The sequence below is a fragment of the Juglans regia genome, chromosome 12 (assembly GCF_001411555.2).
Source record: "Juglans regia cultivar Chandler chromosome 12, Walnut 2.0, whole genome shotgun sequence".
Taxonomy (NCBI): domain Eukaryota; kingdom Viridiplantae; phylum Streptophyta; class Magnoliopsida; order Fagales; family Juglandaceae; genus Juglans; species Juglans regia.
This window is the reverse complement of record NC_049912.1, coordinates 13,166,763-13,187,808: the sequence shown is the minus strand read 5'-3', so window position 1 is coordinate 13,187,808 and position 21,046 is coordinate 13,166,763. Positions and strand designations below refer to the sequence as shown.

At 33.7% G+C, this 21,046-nt stretch overlaps 2 protein-coding genes and 1 non-coding gene across 5 annotated transcripts; 2 read left to right on the top strand and 1 right to left on the bottom strand.

Annotated features, from left to right (window-relative positions):
- Positions 1–6,457: 6,457 nt before the first annotated feature.
- On the top strand, positions 6,458–6,531 carry TRNAI-AAU. The gene has a single exon. It is a non-coding gene; the product is annotated as a tRNA-Ile (tRNA).
- Positions 6,532–6,626: 95 nt separating this feature from the next.
- Positions 6,627–18,160, top strand: LOC108982165 (putative cyclin-B3-1). Of its 3 annotated transcripts, XR_004797725.1 has the most exons (25): positions 6,627–6,774; positions 7,348–7,407; positions 7,494–7,551; positions 7,671–7,734; positions 8,659–8,710; positions 8,915–8,963; positions 9,052–9,145; positions 9,424–9,459; positions 10,497–10,554; positions 11,446–11,503; positions 11,618–11,675; positions 11,851–11,880; positions 11,988–12,042; positions 12,237–12,285; positions 12,570–12,660; positions 13,525–13,573; positions 15,212–15,505; positions 15,583–15,705; positions 15,914–16,003; positions 16,214–16,375; positions 16,482–16,541; positions 17,157–17,255; positions 17,391–17,569; positions 17,649–17,838; positions 17,951–18,160. XR_004797725.1 is itself a non-coding variant. In XM_035683234.1 (24 exons), the coding sequence occupies exons 2-24, from the start codon at positions 7,396–7,398 to the stop codon at positions 17,782–17,784; spliced, it is 1,956 nt and encodes a 651-aa protein (XP_035539127.1). In that variant the 5' UTR covers positions 6,628–6,774; positions 7,348–7,395; the 3' UTR covers positions 17,785–17,839. The 3 variants fall into 3 exon arrangements, 1 of the variants encoding a protein (XP_035539127.1); XM_035683234.1 differs by lacking the exon at positions 17,951–18,160 and having other exon boundaries at positions 6,628–6,774; positions 17,649–17,839; XR_004797726.1 differs by lacking the exon at positions 6,627–6,774 and having other exon boundaries at positions 7,393–7,407; positions 7,486–7,551.
- Positions 18,161–18,856: 696 nt separating this feature from the next.
- LOC108981392 lies at positions 18,857–20,218 on the bottom strand. Its single transcript, XM_018952535.2, has 2 exons — positions 19,757–20,218; positions 18,857–19,629 (listed from the first exon to the last, which is right to left on the bottom strand). The coding sequence occupies exons 1-2, from the start codon at positions 20,086–20,088 to the stop codon at positions 19,143–19,145; spliced, it is 819 nt and encodes a 272-aa protein (XP_018808080.1). The 5' UTR covers positions 20,089–20,218; the 3' UTR covers positions 18,857–19,142.
- Between the last annotated feature and the right edge of the window lie 828 nt (positions 20,219–21,046).

Genomic DNA, 21,046 nt, shown 5'->3' with positions numbered 1-21,046 from the left:
AGCTAGTCTGTAGTGATAATCTTGCAGGTAAGATGGTTGCTTACGAACTCTGGAAGATTGTCTGAAAACTTGAGAAGGCTGAGAAGAAGAAGAGGAAACATTTTCTATGGGAGGAACATAATCTGTAGATGAATTAGGATTAGGAATATCTGTAAGAGTAGGAGCAGATGAAGGAATATCAAGGATAGGATGTGGTAAAACAAGAGATCTATGTGAAGAAGAAGGAATTGGAGTGGAAGAGGAATCAAGCTGAAGGGGAAAGACATTCTCATGAAAGATTACATCTCTTGAGATAAACAAAGAATTAGTATTTAGATCAAATACTTTATACCCTTTGACACCAAAAGGATATCCAAGAAAGAGACATTTCTTAGCACAAGGATCAAATTTATGTCTACGGCTGGATATGGTGGAAACAAAGCAGAGACAACCAAAGACTCATAAATGAGAATAAGAAGGTGTTTTAGAAAATAAGATTTCGTATGGAGATTTATTGGAAAGAAGAGGTGTAGGAGTTCTATTATCAAATATGTAGCTGTCAAGATGCATTCACCCCAAAATTTAAGAGGTAGAGATGCTTGAAACATTAAAGATCTAACTACATTTAATAAATGTTGATGTTTCCTCTCTACGACCCCATTTTGCTGTGGTGTTTCTACACAAGTCTTTTGATGTGTAACTACCTTAGAAGCATAAAACTCAAGCATATTGAACTCAAGACCATTGTCAGACCGAATGTGTTTAATTGTTCTATTGAACTGATTTTCTCTTAAGGCAAAGAAGGAAAGCAAAAAATGCCTTGTTTGACTTTTATGATGCATGAGATAGACCCATGTACACTTAGAATAATCATCTACAATAGTTAGAAAATATCTAGAGCCATCAATAAAAGATATGCAAAAAGGACCCCATATATCACAGTGTATTATTTCAAAGGGAAAATGAGATACACTTTGACTTGAAGGAAATGGAAGTCTGTGCTGTTTTGCTAAGGGACAGACTGTACAAGGAGAATTGTTGACATTGGACAACTTTATGGCAGGAACAGTTTTATTAAGAAGAAGTAATCGAGGCAAAGAAATGTGACCTAGTCTATAATGCCACAAATCAAAAGAAGAAAAGTTGACAGAAGCAACTTTGAGTGTCAAATCAGAAGAGGTGACATCAATCTTTGAGCAAGCTAAAAAATCCTACAGCAAGTAATATAGACAAGCTTTCTGCTCACCCCTCCCAATCATCTTCCAAGAGTGTAGGTTCTGAATAAGACAGAATTTGGGTAAAAATATGAAAGAACAAGATGAATCAGCAGTAAGACGATGAACTAAATGAGGTTGAAGGAAATGAAAAAGCAAGAATACAAAGCACATTCTTTAGTACTAAGGAATCTGAAAGTTGCACAGTACCTATATGAGTTACATGTGCAATAGCTCCATTAGGGAGTTTAACTAGTGATTGATAGGTAAAGAAGCAGAAGTAAGCAAGGAAGTGGAACATACCATATGGTCAGTTGCTCCACTATCAATGATCCATTCATGAGAAGAAAAAAGAGAAGAAGAAGAATTAGAAGCTTTACCTGACGGAGTGATTTTCTTGTGTTAAAGCTGAGAGATATTTCCTTAATTGAAAAATCCTAGGGCGATTATTTTGAGCAAAACGCATATATAACTCTTTCCATATATCAGCAACAGTATGCATGAATAAAATTGTAGAAGCGATGTCTAGAGAAAGAGAGTTGACAAGCCATGAAATTACCATGTCATTGCAGCGTATCCAAGCAGCCAAGCAAGGACTATCAGCAGCTGGTCTGAGGAGACTACCATTTACAAATGTAGTCTTGTTCTTCGCACTAATAGCCATGGACATGGATCTCTTCCATGTATGGAAATTATTCTCCGTAAGCAGCTGCGTAACCAGCATAGAGCCTGGATTTTCTCCATGATGAAGAAAATAAGGACTAGAAGAATCATCACAAGGATTTGAACGGGAGGAATTAGACATTGTGTCTAGAAAAACCTAAATCAAGATTGTTCAAGAAATCGAAATCTTGAGAAAGGAACTGAGAAATTGCGGAAAATGTGGAGTCAAAAACGGAAAGATACCGTTTGATACCATGACAAAATGTGAATCTCCATGCTCGAGATCAAGAGACGGAAAAGAAAGTTTAGAAAGAAGAGGAAGAAGAGAGAGGATGAGAGAGAGCACGATAGAAAAATATACTTCTCTATTATTTTTATTCAATTGGTCTTCATGTACATATACATGTATTTATACTCTCTCAGTAAATCACTATGTGACATGTGTTTTATACAACTAATACCCCTCATTCTATCTTGCAGCATGAATGACAAGTTTGATAAATCATATGACTATATAACATAGAGATATCGGTTTTTCCTACAATATCTCCACTCTCAAGAATTTTCTCAATACTATTTTGCATAGAAAGCAACTCTTGATGGACCCTATGCAATGCAATTAAAAGTAAGATTGCTACGCAATCCATGTAAAATAAGTTGAAAATGGGCGCCCCATATTCCTTGACATGAACTAGGAGGGAACCGCCGTAAATATAGTTTTAAATATATATATATATATATATATATATTTAAAACTATATTTACGGCGGTTCCCATATATATATATATATAAGAAGTTGTAACGATTGTAATATAGTTTTATTTGGGGTCTAGGCTCCCTTTTATCTCGAGCAGCTAATATAGTTTTTAGTGCTTAATTAACACTATAAGAAAAATAATTATTTATGACGGATTATTTGTGACGATAATAACTATTTGTGATAAAAACAGACTTATTTTGATAGGAAATAATAATTTTTATTAAAAATAACTGATAACAAATAAATAATTTTCTTATAATACATACATAGCACATGCAAGGATGGAGGTTTGATAATAATGCAAAATTAATTAGTTTTGCGTTGTTATCAAATCTCCTTTTGACATGTTTTCTATGTAAAAAGAATTTTGAGTAAATAATGTAAGGGCGTAAAAATCCATACCAACATTTTTGAGTGGGTGTACGTACATGTTTAATCTTTCAGAACTTAAAATTTCTATTATAAAAAAGACCAAGTAGAGAATAGATTGCATTTATAAATGGTTGTCTTTGTAAGGACAAATCTACGTTTCCATGCAAGTTTTGATTGACTCGTGTATATTATGAATAGGGGTGTAAATTTAAATTGAGAAACTAGAAAATCGGTCCGAACTGGACCGGACCGATTTTGAACCGGTCCGGTCCGGTCCGGGACCGATTCTTGAATTATGCAAACTGGCCGGAACCGAACCAGACTGGACCGGTTGGGGAAAAGGAATATAAAAATTAATATTTTATATATAAGTTTTATACAAAATTAATATTATACAAAATATTTTATATATATAAGTTTATATATAATATATAATTATATGTGAAATTTTTATATATAATTATATATCTTATATGAAATAATTGCGTATTATAATTTATAAAATGAAAATTTAATCTTAAAGATGAATTAGAGATAATATATATTAAGTTATATTATATATAGTCTAATATATTATATAGCTATATTAATATATAAGTTTATAACTAATACTAATAGTCTAATATATACTATAGTTATAGTTATACTAATATATAACTAATACTAATTACTATAACTAAATCACTATAGTCTATTAAATGTATTACAGATTTTAGTAGTGCAGATTTTAGTAATGCAGATTTTGCATTACAGATTTTAGTAGTATTACAGATTTTAATACAGATTTTAGTAGTGTAGATTTTGTATTGATTTTAGTAATAGTGCAGATTTTGTATTGCAGATTTTAGTAGTGCAGATTTTGTAATAGGAACAGATTTTTAGAATAGACTTTTTGTAGTAATTTTTTTTTATTAAGAGATTTTTATTTTTTAATGACAAACTTATATTTTAAAAAATTGAAAAATCGGACCGGACCGCACCGGAAATCGGTAAAACCGGAGAATACCGGTTTAGGAGGGTAATCGGTGCATAATCGGTTTTTAAAAATACAAAACCGGTACATACCGATTTGATTCTAAATTTTGTCTAAAACCGAACCGGATCGGACTGGATCGTTTACACCTCTAATTATGAGTAAAAGAATATGTTATATTATTATTATATATCTTTCTTAAAATAAAAAATAAAAATTGATAAACAAGTCAAGTCGAGTGCTCGAGCTCGTTTTCTTGTCAAGTTTCAAGTCAGGTCTAGATATGAGAGGGATGTTAACATAGGCAATCACCGTCCTATTTACGTGTGAGGTTGCATGGTGAGATTTGTGTCATGGAAGTAGACTTGAAAGGTGAACATTAATTTTGTTTTGAGTAGGTAAAACCAAAACAAATGGGTAGCGAATAAACAACCAAGATGCATCTCGTTTGAATATTGAGATAAGATGGGATGAAATAAAAAATTTGTAAATAATAATAAAATAATTTGTAAATAATAATGAAATAGTTTGAGTTAAGATATTTTATGAGGTTTTGAGAAAAGAGAGAAAAAAAAATTAAATAAGAAAATTATAAAGTTAAAATATTATTATAATATAATTTTTTAATATTGTTTCTAGTTTTAGGATTTGAAAAAGTTGAATTATTTTATTTTATTTTTATTTTTTTGGAAGTTTGAGAAAGTTGTAATGATTAGTTGAAAATTTTGAAAATAAAATTTTTTTGTGTTTGAATGGTGTTTAGATGTTGAGATGAGTTGAGACCATCTCAACATCCAAATGGGGCCTTAGATCTTTGTCTTAGAGCACTAGTAGTGAACTCAACAAAGTTTGATCAAAATTTAACTAGAAAATTCACTTTTACAAATTTAGTTAGTCACTTTTTAACAACACCAAATAACAAACTCTCCAAATCTATCACTATTCTATTAAAATATTGATTTTGACTTTTTTATTTATTTTAATTCTAATTGTAACTTCAATATTTATTTGTTATTAAAAAATTACAAATTAATTTTCTAACGGTCTTTTTTATTTATAATGGTCATATTTTTCAACTGATATATTTTACACTGGTCATATTTTTCCAACAGTCATATTTCTAAAACGAATATGAGTCATTCTTTTTTTCTTTATATCCAAGCTAGTTGCGGTAGAAGCCCATGATCCAGCTTATTTTGTCTAAAGACGATATAGTTCTAGAAGGCTTGGGTTTTTCTTCCCTTAAAAAAATAATAGCTGCTTTGAGGATTCTTGCATATGGTGACATCTGATTTTATGTGTGTGTGAGGTTTTATGAGGTTATGGAAGAAGGTTCATGAAATTCGAAATTGTTACCATAGGAAGAACTCGAGACCGTGAGGGAGATCACACCCCAGTGTTTACAACTCTAAATTTACGAGTGCGTAGAGAAAATTGCAGAGAAGTAGATGGAGACAACTTCAATGAACAAGATGGAGCTAGTAAGAAGATGAGATCGTGAGAGACGATGACGATGTGGAATTTGGGCAGAATGGTTCGGCTACTGGTAAGAAGATGAGATCATGGGATTTGGGTGAAATGAAATCGTGCTTTTGAGAAGAAGATGACTCTTCTAGAGTTGTGGATTGTGCAAAATGAATAGCACGCGAGAAATAGGAATTTTTTATGCCAAAACAATATTTGGCCAGTGAAAATCATCAAAGTAAAAAATACTGTAGATTTATTGAGTATATTACAATAAGTTTTTATGCAACTTAATTAAATCTTGGCCAAAATATAACTTTGTTAAGTCCACTACTAGTGCTAGGGGTGATAAACGGTCAGTTTAGATCGGACCGAGACTGAGACCGGTCAGTCTCGATCCATGTTTTAGAAGATCAAAAAGTTTTGGTCAGGTCTCGATCCAGGGTTTTTCCACCCCAGATCAGACCGAATAGGATCAAATGAATAATAATAAAAAAAAATATTATATATATTATTTACATAATAATTGTACAATTTATTATGTAGTTTTCATCTAACCTATCACCATTAATATAAAACTTTAAATATGTTATTAACACTTGTTAATATGCTATCAATTAACTAATATATATTATAAATTACTAATTATATAGTAATTATATAAATTAATAATGTAATTTTTATCTAATTTTTTGTCATTAATCATATAAAATATTTTTTTATTGAGTTAGTTATATAATTCACATTAATAAGTTACTTAATTTTAATTTAATATTTTAACTAAATTTTTATTATTAATTGATTTAAAAAAAAAAGAATAAAAACTAGAAAAATAATTAGGCCGGATTGAATTGATAGCTAGCGGGTTTGGTCTGGAAAATAATATACCAAAAATATTCGATCTATCACACGATCGGACCGGCCGATTTGCATCCTTAACTAGTACGAAGGAAGTTGTAGGCTAATTGTTCTGTAACAGTGGACAATACTTCATTGGTTAAGAAAATGCTTTGCATCACAACAACCAAATTGGCCTATTAGCTCAGTTGGTTAGAGCGTCGTGCTAATAACGCGAAGGTCGCAGGTTCGAGACCTGCATGGGCCAGGCACCTTTTTTTAAATTGGTCTATAAAAATAAGGGTATTACTGTAAAAGCGAATGTTTTTCAAAAACAAAACCAAAAGAGCGCGACTGTAGAATTCAAGCAATTCAGCGTTTGCTGCGCTCTCTCTCTCTCTCTCTCTTTGTCCGTGTCTGTCACTCTAAACTTCGCTCTTTTCTTTTCGTAGTCTGAGATTCCGAAGTGGCTGTAGATATCTCAAAGCCAAGATCCAAGTTTTTCCCCAGTGTAAGTACTAATTTTTATGCATATTTATATCTGTACTTATATGTAAGCGTGCTATATACCTTCAGTTTTAGATTGAAGAAACCGAGAGATCTACTGTTAGGTATCGAAATGATATGCTTGTAATTCTTTTCTCTGCCAAATTTTAATAATGTGATTAAACTCTTCGCTATTTGTTTAATTTTTTCTTTTTCTTTGAGGGGGAAATAGGGAGAGAATATTTCATGCGATCATTGTTGTTGAAAAATAAAGGGCAAAAAACTAATAGCGTTGTTATGGGGGAATGAAAAGCTTTTAGAGGAGTTTAGGGTTTAGTCGGGTGGGCAAGAATTTGGGTATTCGGTATTCCATTGAATAGGAGATGTGGGTTTTGAGAGGAAGAATAACGATTTCTGGGTTTTTTTTTTTTTTTTGAGTATGTCTTTTGATTTAGGTACATAACGCTGGAGATTTTGAGGGATCCTTACAAAAAGAAACGAAAAGGAAGAAAAAAGTAGCCAATCTTTTTACAATAGTCCTGCTCTGTTTTTTTACCCTTTTTTTATTTTCATCAAAGCCTCTACTATTTTTATTCAGGCATTCAATCAGCCACAGAACACTATAACGAACCAGACTAGACAAACGATGGCTGCCAAGGTACACTAAACAGTTTCTGAAATCTTGGTAAATTCATGTTCCGTCTCGATGAAACACTTACGAACATTTCTTCTGGAGAATGTTAGGGAAAGTACGGTGCAGATTTGAATCGTGAAATTGAAACTAGTCACACTTGCAAGACTGGTACATTTTCATTAGATACTGTTGTCTGTGTGTGTGTGTGGGCGCGATCTTGAAGTGAAGCTTTCGAAATACCGCATAGAAGCTCATTAAGAGCTTCATTTTTCTCCCTTTTGATACAGGCGGTGTCAGAAATTTTAAGGTTTACATGGAAAGTGAAGCGGTTAAAGTTGTTGCAGATAGCATGTAAGTGTGGTCGTGTTATCTGGGAAAGTTTTTTGCATGTTATTATGAATAAAACTTTTTGATTACCTATTACAAAAAAATTGTGAAAACTTTCAATTCTTTGTATTAATATGTAGATGAATCAGCTGTTCATGTCATTTTTCCTTAGGAAAGAGTGCTTGTGCAATTATTAATTTGTTAGTTCCTCAATAGCTGCGTCATTGGCCATTGTGCAAATAAAAAAATTGCTGTGATGCTTAAAGTGAGGAGAGAAATGAAAACAAAATGATGCATTATTATGCTATATTTTGCTTTGGTTTCTATAAAACAAGACAGTTACCTTTAAGAACACATATTAGCTGGGACATAGGACGTACTAGGGACAGCCTGTCTATGTGCATTTGAGATAGGCTAAGGGTTTATAGTTTTAGAAGAAAAGATCAGGGTGGTATAAATCATTAAATAACGGTTTAAAAAAAGACTTGATTTTGACGTGTGGAGTTGGAAACTGGCGAAGCGAAGACTTTTATGGTAGCAAAAAGGGTACGGTTTAAAGGATGTTCAGAGGGATGATTTGCAATCTGAAAGGTTGGAAAGTTTTAGGGTTTCATGGTTTCAAAAGGGCATAAGAAATGGGATTTGGTTGGACTTGTAAAGAAGGATGTAAAGAGAGAATTTTGTTGCCATTCAGGGGATGATATGAATAATACCCGTGTGCAGTACTAATTGCACTCAATGGCCAATGTGCCTCAATACCCAGCTATTCCCTATTTCAATAATTAAAGGCACACTATGCTCTATATATATTGGCTACTGTTGTAGAGATAATTTGGTTTTCCCACTCTAGGTTAAGTCTATGTTTTGGCCTTTAGGTGAACAAGCTGGGGGTGATGGGGGAAATTTTATATTCTTCATTTTTATTTCCTTACTCTTTTGTTTTCTCAGTGGAAAGAAATCTGCAGCTGTTAACAAAAGGGCTAATTCGACTACTGCTCAGGTATTACTACTCCATTCCTTTCCATAGTACATGGTGATTTTTATTGTGATTGGTGCTAAGTTTGCCTTTTTCAGTGTTTAATGAAGTTTATCACTGAAAAAGGCAAAACAAATTGTGGTTGGTTCAAGGCATATATAAATTGGACAATGCCAAAGCGTTTTTGAGTATTGAATTTTAATTTATCTTTTTCTTTTTTTCATGAAGAGTGCTTTGAATAACATGGAGAAGTGCAAAGGAAAACTTATCAGTACCGGTAAGGATTAACTAAAATAAATTTTTCAACAGGCCTTGGGTTTTGCTTTGAGAAGTTTTTTAAGAATTTTAGATTGGCCTTTCTCCAGAAAAAACAGTGGTCAGAAGAAAGGCATTGGCTGACGTTAGCAATGTCAAGAGAAACTCTCCGAGCAATGCGATGTGTGATGGCCCCAAACTGATGTATGTTGTCATTTTAACTTCATCACACTCTTTATTTTCTATTACTTTTCTTTTATGTTGGGGGCTATAAAAGAGTTTCTTATTTTACATTTTCTTATAAATTAGGAGTTAAGAATCATTGTATCATGCGAGTCTGGATTATTTTCTGCCCCTTGAAATAATTTATGATACTCATAATCTTTTCTTATGAAGAAAAGATGATAAACGAGATGATCGTTTTTTAGCCCTTTTACCCTGGGAGTAGTGCCTCTAAACCTACGTGCTCTATTTTATTTCAGGAAAGGTATAAGCAAGACAACTACGTCTTTGCAACGGTATGCACTCTGAACCATGAGTATCAGCGCCATTATCAATCATTTTCTTCTACATGCTTGTCAAAATGATGCCTTTCTACTTTCAGGAGTCAAATACTCTTGCAGTTTTGATTTTGAAAGTGGTTTTTGTAATACAAGTGCTTGTTTGGGATTGCTGTAGGTAATAGGGCTTTTAATTATAGAGTTTTGTTAGAAATTTCTACTATTGAAAAGCTTTTTGGTGAATATATGCTTAAAGCGCTTTTAGTTACGGTGGTTTTCAAAATTATCTGCATGAGCTTTTCAACAAAAGCTTTAATTTGGTGCTTGTTTAAAAAAGTGGATTTTCAGCTCTTTTTGGTGCTTAAAGCACTTTTTATAAATTTACCAACATACCTTTTTTTTAGAAAGCTTTTAACTGTTAAAAGTACCTTTAAAGCTCCCAAACTCAAAACCAAACAGGCAATAAAAATGTTGCCCATTCTTGTTTTTTGGTTGTTTTCATATCCTAAGCGGTTGTTGCCTTCCTTTGGTTGAATTTCTTGTTTGATAAACTTTTCAAAGAAAACATGTTTTTATGTGTATTTGTAACATTCCCCTTATCCATTTAAGAAAGAGACAAGTTTTTTTGTTTTTGTTGTTGTGCCAGTTGTGGTTAGTGCAAACCGCAACTTTGATTCTTTCCACTAACATATGTTTACTAGATGAATTGTGGATACGTATCTCTCTCGCACTGACCTTCTCTATCTCTCAACTCTCTCTTCATTTCGCATAAAAGAAGAACTTTGATAGTCATCTAATGAACCCCATATTTGATATGGAAAATTAAATGAATAGAATCAATATTTGTGTTGTCTTTATTTTCTTTTTTGGTTGGACAGTTTTTGGCTTTCAAAATCTTCATTGTTTCTTTCAGAAATTCATATTAAAGGAGTTGATTTATCATTCCTTTTGTTTTCCGGACATGTTTCAGGAATGAATTTTCATAAATGGGCTAGGATATAACTTTTCTGTATTTTTCCTTATATCTGAAATAACATCTACTATGTTCTGTCTAGGGTTTCACTGCGTCCAGCCGGAAAGATTTTGAATGTCTCATCAAGGAAATCCATTATGGTATAAAACTGGAACCGATATAAATGTATATATTTTCCTATTGCTTGTTGACTTTCTTTTGAGTTCCATTGCATTGCTCTTCTGTTTCTGTTGTTTTTTAGTGTAATTCACTTTTTTTTATAGGTAACAAAATTTTATTTTTTTGACCAGGGAAGTATAAAACATCCTAAATGATTGTAATTTATCTTGAAGTAGCTCTACTTAATTGATGTTTCCAACTTCTGTCTTAGTTTTGTTTTTAATGCATAACACAACAAAAGATGAATGGAATGGTCAGTTTAAAATCTTGCGTTTGTTAATCATCTCTAAAATGGTATTGCAATGGTTTTAAAACTACGCCAAGTGTTCTTCAAAGATTGTAAGTATATTGGAATGATAGACATAGTGAAGGTAAATGATATAATAATGTCGGATTAGCGCAGCTGATCATGAGTTATTTAAATAATAATTTACTAGAAAAATTTATTTAAGTAATAAGCGATGAATCTGAGTCAAGAAAAAAACAGCGCATTTCATAATTGGGAAGGAGAAAGTAACAACCACCAATGAAATGATGTATGGTAGTGTTTGGACTTGCCAGATTGTGGGGTTGAGCTTCAGATTCTAAGACCTATTATATATTTTTAAAGATGAGCAGGGTCTTGAAATCAATGTGATAGATTGGGTAAAATCAGTTTTTTTTTTGTTCTGTTTCTAACAGAACGTGTAGGTAAATTTAAGAATAATGTATCTGATGGTTTAAAAAAATCCAATTTTTCGGTTAATCAATCTTAATGTGTGTCAGCATCAAAGGTTTTGTTGTCAGGGCTAGCAAACATCAATATCCATCATCCTGTCTTATATAAGTTTTTTCCGGCTGGAAATATTGAAATCTTTATTGTTCAAATATAGGGAAAAGTGCAGGAAAGCACAAGTCAAGGTGTTGGTAACTTGCATACTTCCAAGAGAGGTTATTTGGTTTCCTACATAAGTTTTCAGATCGTTATTTCTATGATTCAGTATTACAATAGGTAGATACTTGTTTGAGAAATATTGTTTTCTAAAGATTTGAATGCCTCTTCAGATGGTTATAGGAACAAGACCATGAGTCAAAGCCATGATTCAGTTCGTACAAATGGCAGGTATGAGAAACCCTGTTCTTTTTTTTTTTTTCTCCCCGTTAGAACAAGCACTCTGATTTCTAGCCAGGGTTCTGTTAATACTAATGATAGTTTTTGAAACTCTTGTGTAGCTAATTTCTTATACAACTTAAAAGTTTGTAGACGACTCCTACATAATATATTTTTTTTTTACCAGGACTACAAGGAATTCTCTTTTATCAAATAGGTACGTGAATTTCCAAAATAATGTGGTCTATCCAACATAAATAAAATATGCATGTGCTATTGGTGCAATTTTTCTTTTTATTTAATATTAGCCCACTCTGCTTGAAGGAACTCTTTGCCAGTGCTAAAAAGGGGGAACCAGGCAGATACAAGTATCCCAAAGGTTGCCATAATACATAGTTTTTTTTTTTTTTTTTTAATTTTAGTTGGAGAGCTTGATCGTGGAGATTTCTTTTCCTGCCTTTCCTAATGAGTTTTTTCCTCCTACAGTTCTGGTTTGTTTGGTGGCAGGATTTTTATTCTTTTTTCCCCTTCTTTTCCGTTACTTCTTGATGTCTTTTTCTATTTTGCTTGAAGGAAAATGCTGAAATTTCTGACATGGGCAAGGAAAAAAGTGGATATCTCGGTAAACTATGGTGACTTTTTGAGTCTTTCACATGTGCAAGGGCAAAGAGCTATACTATCCAATGTGTTTTCACTTTATTTATGTTAAGTGCTATAGTTAGCCAGAACCAGTAGAAATAATGCAATATACTATACGTAACGTGCGCACACTCTTAAATAAATCACAATGTTAATTTTAATAAATTATTCTTAATTGGGCCTGCTGTGTTCGTTTCTGCATTATGCTCAGCATATGCTGCATTGATTATGTTTCTCAATCGTTGATGATTTTGTTGCTTGGTTCAGTTGGTAAAACTGGCAGGAAAGTAGCACCCCTGGTAAGAAATGCTAGGAGTCATCTTTGGAAGAATCGAGTGAGTGATGGCTTCATAATAATGTGAGTAATGATGAAGTATGCCAGTTTTATTTTCTATCCAGTCCATTGAACTTAAAATTCGTGCCAGTTGTTCATTCAATTCCTCTTCTGTGTAAATGATATGGCTGTATACTTTCCAGTCTGTATGGCTTGCACATGGCATGGGGTTGAGTTTTAGGGCTCGTTTGTTTTCAGAGATGAGATGAGATGAAATGAGATTAAAGTTAAATAGTTGAATAAAATATTGTTAGAATATATTTTTTAATATTATTATTGTTTTGGGATTTGAAAAAGTTGAATTGTTTATTTTATTTTGTGTGGGGATTTGAGAAAGTTGTAATGATGAGGTGAGATGAGATGAGATGAGATGAGATGTTTTTGGAAAACAAACAAGGCCTTAGTCTAACACTGTCAACTAAAGCACATATCAATTAAGTTGTGTTCATCTTTTGACAGTATACAAGCATATGTAGTGTTTACTTAATTTTAAAGCTGTTAAATATTCTAATGTGTATGATCCATTGCAAGGGTTTCTTGAGAATCAGGTATTTAAGTACATCATTATCTGCTCACAAAACATTGCAGACACAAAATGATTCACATTATACAAGCAACATAATGCACATTTTCGAGACTGGACCACTCATTTCTCCCCCACCAAGCTAACTTGATATAATTTATCAAATTTAGTAGTCTCATTTGTCTCGCGTTAAAATTGAGATAGATTTATTTAACACCACTTGGTTGGATTATTACCTTTTCTTTTTCTTTTTTCATTAGTTTTATGGAATGGCAAACTATATAAGACTGAGATTCCTATATATTAATTTTATGTTTTTGTGTATGATTACTAATCAAAGAAAAATTTTTCATGTATGATTACAGGGGTCAAACTAATGTAGAGGCCCGAGCATTACAAAGAAAAAATACCAGGGTATGTGACATGTTTTATGTGTTTTGTGCTTGCTATGTTTAATTGTTCATGTTGTTGAGATACTTCTACTCTATTGTTGTTGAGCTTGCTACAATTTCCTTCAAGAGAGTAGTAGAGTCCGGATGGAAGGACCATTCTAAAACTTGACCATAACCAGTAGGCGTTAGTTCTAATCTTTTTAAACTATAGGTACTAGTTTTGAAAAAGTGCAAATCTTAGGGACCAGAACAGTAATTTTCCCTAGTCTAAAAGTGAAGTCTTAGTTAATTGCGTTTTCTTTCATCAAATTATTATTCTAGGAGTCAATAAGAATATTTTATGATCATCTTATTGCATGACACGTGCTCAGGATCAACCATAGGTTTCAGAATTAAATAATTCATTTCCATGATATAAGGCTACTCACTAGTGTATAAAATTGACTTATATTGAGTTGTTTAATGCGTATGTATGCAGTCACAATTCCTTTCATATAGTCAAGGATCTCATGACTGTTATTTAACCTGCCATCCGCTTGGTTCCCATGCTCATACTTGAAGCTTAGGTATTGTTCTTCGTCAAGGTAGTTTATGACCATTGTTATACTAATATTCTTTGATTTGTAAATGTGTGCCTAATTGAAGTAAATCTCATACTTTTAAAATTACTTTATGATAACAAATAATTCACAAAATACAATAAAAAAGGGTTTTAGAAATCAAGATTTTATGTATTTAGCCTATTGACTCAATTTATTAGAATATTATGCAAAACTACGACATGAAAATCAAGTAACCAACTAATTATGTAAAATTTGGGAAATTCTAGTTACATACCCCCATCCCATGCAGTACAGAAGTTTAAGACCCTGTATTTTTTTAAAAAAAAAAATAACCCATGTGGTATGAGTTAATTACAAAAAGGACCCTCCATAAATTTTCTGTGCAGTTAATTGAAGACAAAAAAATGGTAGTCACTCGTAAAAGAAAAATCTTTGATAGCATAGTCAAGTTAAAGTACAGTGTTGAATTGAAAATATACTAGAAAGGCCAAGATAAAAAAAAATGCAAGAATTGTAGGTATTGACCTCTATGCTAACACAATCAAATACCAATTCATCTAGAAAGCCAAGTTGGAATATTATATCGAGTTTAAAGCATATACATAACATATGAAAACATGTAGCGCCATGGTATGTAAACGATCTTCAGTATCAACTAAATACTTAAGAATATTTGTTTATATCATTTTATTGGTCTTGAAATGATATTTTTATTTTTTATTTTTTAAATTACAAAAGCACACTTTTTTGCTCTTTAAGCTCACACAAAAAGCCCCAAAAAGCGTGCTTAAAGCTGGCTTTTGTAAATGTGCTTCATTTTGCTTCAGCCTTGGCACTCTGTGCTTAAGAGCACTTAACATCAACACTGGTTTTGACTAGTTAGCTGGAAGTACTTTCAAAGTTTAATGTGTTTCTCTGGTGTATTTTTCACATAATTAAGCAACTACAATGCTTCATCATGTTAATGAAATTAGGTTGTTCATGAAGCCTAGTTTTGTTTCTCAAATATAATTGATTTGCAATCAGCATATTGACACAATTCTGTATCTATTGAGTTTTAGCGATCCAATTACCTTTTAATTTCATTAATGATGTAGCCAATTGTGAAGACCACCCTCAAGGCTACCCATGCTCAAAGGACTTTAAAATCCAATAACATTTCAAATGTTAACAAACGGACATCTGTTGCTGCAATCTCATCCAAGAAAAGGGAGGAAGCAGTGACATCATCTCTTCCAGCAAATATTGCATTAGTGGATCCACAAGAAGCCACAGAAGGACAGCTTCCATCTGATGCTGATGGCAATCCAAGGGTTGTACCAGATATCATTGCTACTAGAAAATCGGCTCGGAGGAGATCTTATACATCTTCCTTAATGGCAAGATCAAAGGTTGAGGCACACTATACTCTGGTAATGCATTGGCCCTGTTCTTGTGAATTTCAATTACAACAGTTATTATGTTGCAGTTAATAGAGAAGTGTGGTGAAGCAATGAAGTTGGAAGAGCTACCAAGTATTGATGACATTTGCAATCAACTGGAAGTGGCTGAATATGTTGATGAGATCTATCAGTACTATTGGGTTACAGAGGTGATGTTTAATATTATTGTCTCCGTTCCCATATTTTTACACCATTCTGTTGTTTCTGTTTTATTCTGGCCAGGGTTAACAATTTTTAACTTATGTTTCTCAAATATCTAGTTATATCTTATTATTTGAATTTAGCATTCTGGCATTGCTCTCTAAACCAATTTAGTTTGATGTTATTGCCTAATGCTAAATTGACTTTTGACTGCAGGCACAGAATCAGTCTTTGGCAAATTATATGTCAGTTCAGACAGACATTACAGCTCATATGCGTGGTATTCTGATAAACTGGTTAATTGAGGTATATATCTTTTCTTCCATGCATTCTGGTAAAATCTTTTTTTCTTGCTCTCTCTCTCTCTTCTTTTCCCTTTCTGGTTGGTTATAAGGCAATTTGATCATCCACTCGATCAGAAAAGCATTCTGATGAAGGTTTTCTGATATTGGTTATCTATGCATTCATTTTACTGAGCTCATTTTCTTTGCTGCATTTTTGCAACTCCTGTTACAGGTACACTTCAAATTTGATTTAATGCAAGAAACTCTATATCTCATGGTGACCTTGTTAGATGGATTTCTTTCACAAGCTACCATAAAGAAGAATGAACTGCAGTTGGTTGGTCTTACTGCACTCTTGCTGGCATCAAAATATGAAGACTTCTGGCATCCCAGGGTAAAGATCAATATGTTCAAATCACATGCTTACAAATTTTGTTTCAATGCTACTGGTGTTTTCCAGAGTACATGGTCATCTGAGTTTTATTCTCCCTATAATACAGGTCAAGGACTTAATTAGTATATCAGCTGAATCGTATAGAAGAGATGAAATGCTTGCAATGGTATGCCTGCCCCCACTTCTAAGCTTTGCTTTCAGGTTCATTTTTCTGTTCTTTTGATTGCTGCCACCCGAAAGCAGCAGGGTGGATGGTTTGGAATGTACTTATTCATTCTAGGTCCAATCGTTTAAGGTATGAGGTAGAGGACCCAGTTAGTGCACAAGCGCATTCCAAAGCTAACCACTGTAAGGCTTTCCAACACTCCAGCCCTCCCCTGAACACGTCCTAACTCCTTGGAGCAAACAGTTTTGAAACATGGTCCAATAAACAATAAATCAGACTTTGATATTAAGTAACAGCTCCTAGCCCAAAAGTTTAAGCTATTGGGAGGCTTAAGCATATAAAACCCATACCAAAGTTCACACCTAATGTGGTACACACCAGACAAATAAGTGACTTGTGGAAAATATAATCTAAATGACCTTGCTTGCATTTACTTTTTCCCTGGGATGTGTTAAACTGTTTATCTTTGACCGTTTAGGAGCCTGTGAAAGAAGAAGAATTCTTATAACTGTTTAGATTTCGTATTTTCTACACAAATCTTGGGTCTGATGACGTCTCAAAATTTGATTGCCATGGTTAGTGTACTTAACGATACACATTGGCTTTGCCTTACAGGAGAGGCTTATTCTTAAGAAATTGAAGTTTCGTCTTAATGTTGCTACTCCTTATGTGTTTATGTTGAGATTTCTCAAGGCTGCTCAGTCAGACACAAAGGTATGTGGTAACTTACAATAGCCATGTCATTAATTGTTAGTTGGTAGAGGCAGACTATATTCAGTGCAGACTAGATATGATTTTGTAATCATCAATTGCTGATTGCCTCTGCTCCCCTTTGGAAATTGCTCCCAGCTTGAACGCTTGGCGTTCTACCTCATTGAACTTTGCTTAGTTCAATATGAAGCTTTAAAGTTCAAGCCCTCTTTGCTATGTGCATCAGCTATCTATGTTGCAAGGTGTACCCTGAACATGACTCCAGCTTGGACCCCCTTGCTTTGCAAACATGCACGCTATGAAGAATCCCAACTCAGGTACTTTTCAAGATTCAGTTTCTTCATGACTTTTAGCTTCCCAGAGTATCTAAATCATTTTTCAATTCGGTCACCATAGGGATTGTGCCGAGATGATCCTAAGATTCCATAAAGATGCTGGAACAGGACAGTTGAGAGTCACATACGAAAAATATCTGAAGCCTGATCTCAGTGGCGTAGCAGCAATAACAACTTTAGATAGGCTTCCTCTTTGATTACACTTGGTGTGGATAGCCTCTGTAATTGGCATCATAATGGAAAGTGTGCAGGTGAGATTTCAGTTGTATTTGGATCTTTTGTATGATGCCATGCTGTGTTTCTTCTGCAATTCTAAAAACCACCTTTTTCTTTTTCTTTTTTCCTTTTCTTGAAACCTTGCAGGAAATACCTACTCAAATTGTATCTTTGGGGATTGTAGCTCAATAGTAATTCTACACAATTGAGGAATTACACCTCAGCTGGTTGTTAATCTTTGGACATTCTCCATATTATTTGTTGGAGTCGCCTTGATTTGCCAGCAGCTGCCTGATATATTTGTATTTTGCGGTGTGATGATAGTAAAATTGACGATGTCAAGATGGTTATAACTTCCGTATGTTGCGCCCTAGCATTATAGCCACATTTCAAACAATATCATACTTTTCCGTGCCATTCGAAGTTGAAAGTGGAACTCTCTAGGGAAACATCCTTTCACACCTCAAGCAATAAGCATCAATTACGTTTCTCAAGTGCCTTGAGAATGTTTGTAAAAGTACAAACAAGATAGTTAATAAAATAATACTAAAAAAGATATTAGAACCTTAGGAACCTCAATTCTAGGACAGCATCAATGGGAAACGAAACTATTAATTACTTTTTTATTATTATTTACATTTAAACGTAGAAGTTTCTCACGTGTTCATCACTCCATCATAGAGAATAGTAGACAACCCACTCTGACACCACACAAGGTTTGGATGACAGGGCTGAAACAAGAGAAGATGCAATAGTAGGCAAGCTAGCCAGTTAATCCAGCCATTTTCTTTTGGTTCTTAGATTGCTCACTCTAGTTAATCCAAAACAAAGTTGAGGAAAGAACAACTGGAGGTGATGAAAGTGATCAGTGCAGATAGCATGGAAGATTCATCTCAATCTCATCACTTTATGCTGAACCCTAAAAATTAAGATGATGAGCAAAATATAGGAAGACGGGTTGTGTAAAGGTGAAAAATGGTACAGCAGGGGAGCCAGGGTAGTGTATTCTTATAGTGCAAGAAACAGAAAAATGCAATAGTAGATAGAAGCCAATCAGAATAAATGAAGAACTAGATTCACTAAAAACAGTAAATCAATAGTTTGTATACATACATATATGAACCCTGTTAGCTCAACATATATAATTTATATTCATTCATTCATTCATCCCCAAGCTTCTCTTCCTCCACCAACATACCTGCCTATCTAAATATACACCCTAGTCCTTCAACAAGAACCATTATTTTCTATTGATCAATATAATATATCATACAAAATACATATATATGTTGAATTCTGATGTATTATGAAGTGATTGGTGTATGGAGTTGCTCACTATCTATGAACAAGTAATCAAACCATCTTGTGAAAGCAAGTACCCTTCCCGCTTCAATGTCTCCCTTACTGCCCGATAAAACTCCACCCATGAAGACGAATAAACATCCACCGGCGCGAACAAAAATGTCGGATTGGGGCTTGCCGGGCATGCACCCACCAAATCCAATACTGAAGCTGCCGGCTTCAGCGTCCGCGGGAAATTAAACGCTAAATTGTCGACTTTGTGTTCGTAAATTTTGCCATTTCGGTCCAATTTATACCTAGACGTGCCCTGAAATTCTCCTTTGGCCTCCCATGGAACCCGAGGGACACCCTTCAAGTTCCACCTTATCAAAATCAGATTCTCTGAAGGTTGCCAAATCCGATATACCTCAAGCGAAATGTCTCGGAACAGGATTTTACCATGAAATCTCAATGCCCAGAAGATCAATTTGTAGTTTTCAATACCAGTAAATGTATTCAACGGGTCTGAAAATGTAATATCATCCCTGAAAACATTAAAATAAATCAACCAAAAATAGCAACTGTTTCAGAAACCAAGCATTAACCCTAGAAAACATAACAAACCCAGAAGATTAAAACAAAGAATATGAACTACCCAGACGAGAAAATCACCTGTAAATATCATAATTGAGGTCCTTGGTAAATAGCAAAGGGACGTCTTCTCGGAGCGTCCGCACAGCAAGGCCAAGGTTGACATAGAAGTCGTCCTTTTGGTGCTTATCCTGCTCACCGGGGGGAGTGTTATCCTGAGCCACGTCCTGGAGTGGAGGAGGGGATTGGAGGCTGGTGAAGGAAGCAGTAGAAGTGAGGGAGAGAGGAGGCAGAAAGTGAGAATGAGAATTGGGATTTGAGTTGGGGAAGAATGATGGGTGAATGAATGATTTTTCTCTCGATTTGTGATGGAGAAGAAGAGAGGGAGAGAGGTTGAGAAGAAGAAAAGCCATGGCCTTTATTGTTCTTCAATTTGGGTCTATCAAGTACTTAGCTTTTCATTTGTGGGGATGAGAGAGAGGGAGAGAGAGGCAGAGATTTGTGTGTCGTGGAAACGAAATGAGGTTTGTGATTTTGATATTTGAGTGGTTTTGATTTGAACAAGCCGTTAAAATGGACCAAAGCAAGAACTTTGTTAATTTTGCACATTCGACCCTACATTCGCAACATATTAATTCTTGATGTTGTGTTCTTTGTCATCAATATCATCATTATCAAAACATCATTTGCCATCCAAATTTCAAATTTTAAATTAAGATAAAATTTCAAAATTTTATGGTATTTATAAAACGAATTTTAAATATTATTAAATGATTTTATAAAAACTATGAGATTTCAATCCATAAGTTTTCAACAAACACGTGAGGGATGTTTTTTTTTTTTTTTGGTTCTTCTACTCCCATTGAAAAAGAAAAATTCATCATATGTTTTTGTGGTAAGCGACATTAGTTTCCGATGAATTGTGGTTTGGATGAGAGTTGGAGGGCGGCCCGGCGAGAACTTTCCACATTTGAAACTTTTAACGAACTCACAAATAGAGAGGGAGCTTTCGAATTTTGACTTGGAATAGTAGCATTATTATTATTATCTTTATCCATTCTTTGTTATTTGTTTCTTTTTTCTTTTGGTAAAAAAATTCTATGCTGGTCACCTATATAAACTTAACTTTAATTAATATGTAGTGAGATTCTTCTTTTAATTATCAAATAAAAGTATGGCACCTTTTAACTTTCTAAGAAATAATATAATCCACATATCGGCACTAGACTACACATTAAAATTTAAAATAATTAAATCTAGGAAAAATACTTTAAATACAAAGTTGGGATTACAGAAAAATAAATCTACAAACGGATGTGGCTTGATGTGATACGTCATATTGTAAAATAATTTTTATTAATAAATCTCATT